The sequence below is a fragment of the Crocuta crocuta genome, unplaced genomic scaffold (genome assembly GCF_008692635.1).
Source record: "Crocuta crocuta isolate KB4526 unplaced genomic scaffold, BGI_CrCroc_1.0 scaffold35, whole genome shotgun sequence".
Classification (NCBI taxonomy): domain Eukaryota; kingdom Metazoa; phylum Chordata; class Mammalia; order Carnivora; family Hyaenidae; genus Crocuta; species Crocuta crocuta.
Window position 1 is genome coordinate 8,798,513 of NW_027530625.1, and position 5,105 is coordinate 8,803,617.

At 61.4% G+C, this 5,105-nt stretch overlaps 1 protein-coding gene across 7 annotated transcripts in view; it reads left to right on the forward strand.

Moving 5' to 3' along the window:
• SPACA9 (sperm acrosome associated 9) overlaps nt 1-4,487 on the forward strand; it is a 9,521-nt gene extending 5,034 nt beyond the window's left edge. For 5 of the 7 annotated variants that reach the window (XM_077768420.1, XM_077768421.1, XM_077768424.1 and 2 more), the window contains 3 exons: nt 118-298; nt 2,517-2,719; nt 3,444-3,959. In XM_077768420.1, the coding sequence (XP_077624546.1) occupies nt 155-298; nt 2,517-2,719; nt 3,444-3,777 (681 nt within the window). In that variant the 5' untranslated portion in view covers nt 118-154 and the 3' untranslated portion in view covers nt 3,778-3,959. The other 2 variants (XR_013336122.1, XM_077768426.1) reach the window with 2 other exon arrangements.
• The last annotated feature ends 618 nt before the right edge of the window (nt 4,488-5,105 follow it).

Genomic DNA, 5,105 nt, shown 5'->3' on the forward strand with positions numbered 1-5,105 from the left:
GGGGGTGGGGGTGGGGGTGGGGCGGGGGGAGAGGGGCCGTGGGCCTGCTGGTCTGAGACTCCAAAGCAGGCTCCGCAGTCTGGCACCTGGGGCTTCATCGCTGTGTTCTTCCCGCAGATTCCCGTCGTCCTGTGAATGACCGCTGAGGAAGACCATGAATGAGGCAAAGGAGTCCCTGCGAAGCATCGAGCAGAAGTACAAGCTCTTCCAGCAGCAACAGTTTACGTTCATCGCCGCTCTGGAGCACTGCAGGGAGAACGCCCACGACAAGATCCGGCCCATCACCAGCATCGGACAGGTGGCACCTCGCGCACTGGCCGGCGGGGAGGGGCCGGGCTCTCGGGGACCTGAGGGGGCCCAGCGACTCCTGGGAGACACCTTGCTTGGAGGGTGAGGGAGCTGAGGCCCAGAGAGGGCAAGGGTGTTTGTGCCGGGATCAGGACTCAGATCCTAATGAGGCGGGAACGGCTGTCCCGTTCCCTCACCATGTATGTGAGCAAATAACAAAGTGGTTAAAACCGTGGGCTGGAGACTCTGCCGGCCAGGGTTCGGGTCCCAGCTCAGCCCCACAGCCCTGCTGTGACCCGGGGCCAGTGAGTCACCTCTCTGTGCCCCAGCTGCCTCATCTGGGAAATGCGGGGTCTGCAGAATTAAGCTCGTGAGACGCCCAGCCAGCGTCTGACGCCTGCGGTCTCGGCAGTGGGATCCCACTGGGGTTGGAGAAGCCGACCCGCCAAGCACCTTGCTTCCCTCCTCTGCAGACATTTCCACTTAGCCTGGGCCTCCCTCGAGTCAGCTGCTATCCCAGTTTGCTCTGCAGGACCTGGAGGCCTCGACACCGAGCGCGCCCTCCAGGGAGCAGCACCCTCCTAGGTGGGACCCTCTCCTGCTGCCGGCCGAGGAGTCAGCTTGTGGGCAAGGTCCCAGGCGCGGGGCGGGTATGGGGATCAGCACTCAGAACCGCTTAGGAGAAGCCCACGGGCCCCAGAGATCGCAACCCTCGCTGGCAACATCCTTCAACAAAAATCCTCCTTTGTAACGTGTGTGATCATTTCTCCCAGTTCTTCAACGTCAAAAATGATACACCAACAGAAAACACCCTCTTTCCCCTGAACTCTGTGGTAGTTAAGTCAGCTGCACCCCTTCCTGCCCCCTCCCCAAAGGCTCAGACTTCCAAGGGCACCGGACAGGTTTTCAGTGCCAGGATGGAGCGTGTGAAACCCCTCCCCGCAGCCCCTGCTCAGAATCCATTGGAGCCTGGGTGACCCCGGCCCCTCACATGCACAGGGGGGTGGCCTTCTCGCCTTAGGGTCAGCAAAGGGCCTTGGTAAAACGGTGGCCCCACGCTCTGACTCTGCATGTGATGTGTTGATTCTCGGCCCTCACCCTGCCCCGCCCCCCCACCGGGAGCTGGGTCATCCAACGGTGACCTTCCCACACACCTGGTAGCTCAGGGACTCTGGTCTATTGTAGTTACACGGCAGGGCAGGCTCCTCCCCACCCTCCTCGGGGCCCCTGGCGGCTGTCAGAGCCTCCTCCCCCTTACAAAGCCGCTGTACTTGGAAGGAACAACTCAGATCATCTGGGAAGACAACCAGCAACAGAAAGGCAGCCGGCAGCATCAGGAAACCCCTGGTCCCCCCGGCTCGCAATGCGGAGGGGAAGCGCTCATGAAATGGGCAGTTAATCCCTCTGGGACCAGGCCAGTACCTCCACAGCACAAGGCCAGCCCCCCACCTTGCCTGACCTCCGATCCGGAGTGATCGGGTGGTCCTTGGATGCTCTGGAGAAGAGCCGCCATTCCCGAGGGCAGGGCTTGAAAGGCCGTCAGTGACGTCCGGAAGGGTCCCCTACTCCTGCATCTGAGATGCGTTCCCCCGGGGGCTTTGGTTTGGTTCTGGCACGAGAGCCCTTCACCCTCCCAGAGCCGCTGCAGGTGTGTGGCGGGAGGTAAAGACGACCTTCTCTCCTATGGATGACCCCTCTCCTGGGAACACAGGACAGTGCAACTTCAAAGGATTCTAGTGCCTTCTGTTTGCTCCTCAGTCGTCTGAGGAGCGGGACTCTGGAAGGAAAGTCAGGGAGCAGCCCGCTTGCTGCCAGTGTTGGGTTAGGTGCTCAGGGCCTGGTGACCTGGGGGTGAAGTCCCAGCCTGGCCACCTCCACTGGCGCCTGCCTGAGCAACTTACTTCACCGCCGAGCCTCCGCTGTTCATCTATAAGATGAGGGCTTCAAAAGGCACCCGGCACGTGGGCTTTAGGTGGGGGTGCCGGGAGACCCAGGCTGCACCACGCTCCCGTGGTGCGTGGGGCCCTCGGTGACATTGACCGTATGTGGTGGCCTGAGCGTCCAAATGCTTCGATGTGCCTGCATCTCCCCTGTGACTCTGGGAGGGTAGGAGGAATGGAGGGGAGGGGAGGAGGAACGGGGGGGGGGGGGCTCCTGGATGTTTGGGCCCCGAAACCAGCTGGGGGCTGGGTGGCACTCCCTGAGCTCCCTTCACGTGGCCCCTGCAGGTACAGAGCTACACGGACCATCACTGCAACAACTCCACGGACCGGCGCATTCTGCTCATGTTCCTGGACATCTGCACGGAGCTGAACAAGCTGTGCCAGAGCTTCGAGGCCCTGCACTCTGGCACCCCGGTCACCAACAACCTGCTCGAGAAATGCAAATCCCTGGTCAGCCAGAGCAACGACTTGAGCAGCCTCAGGGCAAAGTAAGTGGCTTCTGGGCCTGTCCCGGAGGCGCCAGCCAGCCTGTGCAGGGCGGAGGGGTGGAGAGGGAGGGGCGGGGTCCCACAGGAAGGAGCAGCCTTCTGTCACGAGGACAGGTACGTCCCATCCGATGGGGCACGTGGCTACGGTCCAGGCCCCCCGCGCCCCCACCCCCCCACCTAGGAGGGGAATCCTAGGCCCATAGATTTAGCCAAAGGGCCAACCCAACAAATCCTCTTATTGAAAGCGAGGGACGCTGAGGACCCACGTACAGTGGGTCACAGACAGAGCCAGCACCGGGCAAGGGGACGGGGAGTCCCAGAGCAGATGTTCCCAGAAGCCCACGGAGTAGTGGGATGTTTGGAGCCCATCCCCATGGGCGTCTGGGCCTCAGCATCGCCAAGCGTGGCTCCCTCCTTCTGAGCCCTGGGGCGTCCTGGACACGCAGTACCGTACTCTGGAGGATGCTGTTTGGTCATCGGGGATAAGAGTCGGAGGGACCAACCACATTCTGGAGCAGTGACGGGCTTCCACAGCCCCTCATCCCGTCTCTACAACCACACACCAGTGGTTCGAGAATCCTGTCTCTCACGCCAGGATTGCCTAGAGTTCGGGGCCCGCAAGCCCACCGAACCACAGTGTCCGGAACCTCCCCGGGGACCGTGACGTGCGGTCAGGACAGACCCCGCCCCGGGTCTGCAAGAGCCCCCCCTTGCCACCCTGCAGGTACCCTCACGACGTGGTGAACCACCTCAGCTGCGACGAGGCCAGGAACCACTACGGAGGCGTCGTCAGCCTCGTCCCCATCATCCTAGACTTAATGAAGGAATGGATCGCCCACTCGGAGAAGCTGCCCCGCAAAAGTCTGCAGCATGTGAGTGAGCCCCACGCGCGCCAGGAAGTCACCGCGGCAGCCGCTCCGCCTTCCCGGACCACCGGCACCCAGCCTCGGTTAAGAAAACACAAACGTAGTCAACTTAAAAAAGACAGCCCCCAACCTAGGGGGAGAGACACCAGATGTTCAAAACCTCCCTGGAGACCACCTGGCGGGAAGCTGTAACTCGGAGCTGGCACCCTGCTGCACCCCACGGGAGGGGGGGCAGGCAGGGCAGGCGGAGTGCTGTCTCTTCACTTGGGCTCCCATCCCAGCCACTGAAAAACCCCAAAGGGGCCTACCCAGTATGCTACTGAGAACCGGTCTCCCTCTCTCTCGCTTTAACTTCTCCCCTCTCCTCACCTCTGGGCGTCAGGCTCTGTGCCCACTTCGTGTCGCTGGGAGAGGCTGGTGAGCCAGGGCACTGGCCGGCCCTGGCCTTCTGGGAGCTCCAGGCCCGCACCCTGCCAGACCCGCCCACACCACAGGCCCGCCTCTCCAGGCTGAGCCACCAAGGGGGAGGCCACAGGACTCCCTTGTGGCCACCGCGGCCACCCACCATAGAGCTGCTCCTCCTGCCGGAAGCTGGGGGCCAGGCGGCGAACTTCCAGCAGGTGTCTGGGCCAGAACCCAAGGGGGATCGAACCTGCCTCTGCTCTCCTTTACCTGGGGCGGGGAGGCCATGAGAGGGGCCGGAAGGACTCTGCGGCTCCCACGTAAGAATCCCCTGGTTTCCACAGCACAGTCAAGGCCCCGACACTGTAGCGTGTGTCTCTGGCCTCTGAGCCTCCGGGAAGTACTGTCTGATTGTTGGTTTTTCCCTTCGCAGGGGGCGACTTAGATTCTGTACTCTTGCTTCCTCGGGGCGACCGTCAAGAATAAAAAATGTTCTCCCACCTGTCTGCCTGGCTTGGTTTCCTGGGGCCCCTCCCTTAAAGAAAACTACGTTTATCCTACGACATCAGAGGACACTGGGCAGTAGGCTCACAAACAAAACCGCCAGCAGAGAGCACACACGAGATACGGGAGTTTGCTCTCAGGAGGCTGAGGCCGAAGACCCCCAGGCCAGCGCAGGAACAACTCTCGTTCGAATGCGTTCACAGGGGAATCTGAATGGGTAGCTGAGTTCTTCAGACAGAATTAAAAACTGCTGTCTCCGAGTCTATATCTCCGAAGGAGCTGCTTCTGCCACTAAAACAAGCAGAGCACACCGATTTCCAGGGGCAGCTGGAAATGTACGTTCTGTGGAAGCGATGGGAAGGCGAGGCTGGATCTAACAATCGCTTAAGGTAGTTTCCTGCTTTCTTCCAAATACCTGGTGACATTATGGAAGGAAGGTGGCGGCTGCCAGCTGCGCTGCTTCCTTGGCACACTCACAGAACACAACGGCAAGGCTCAGGGTTGGTAAGCTCTCCACGACCTCAGTGCCATGTGGGCTCACCCGCAAGGACTGTATTAAACCCCTCAAGGTGGCAAGCACGCTCCGAGCGCACGCAGGGACAGCAGTGCGGCCC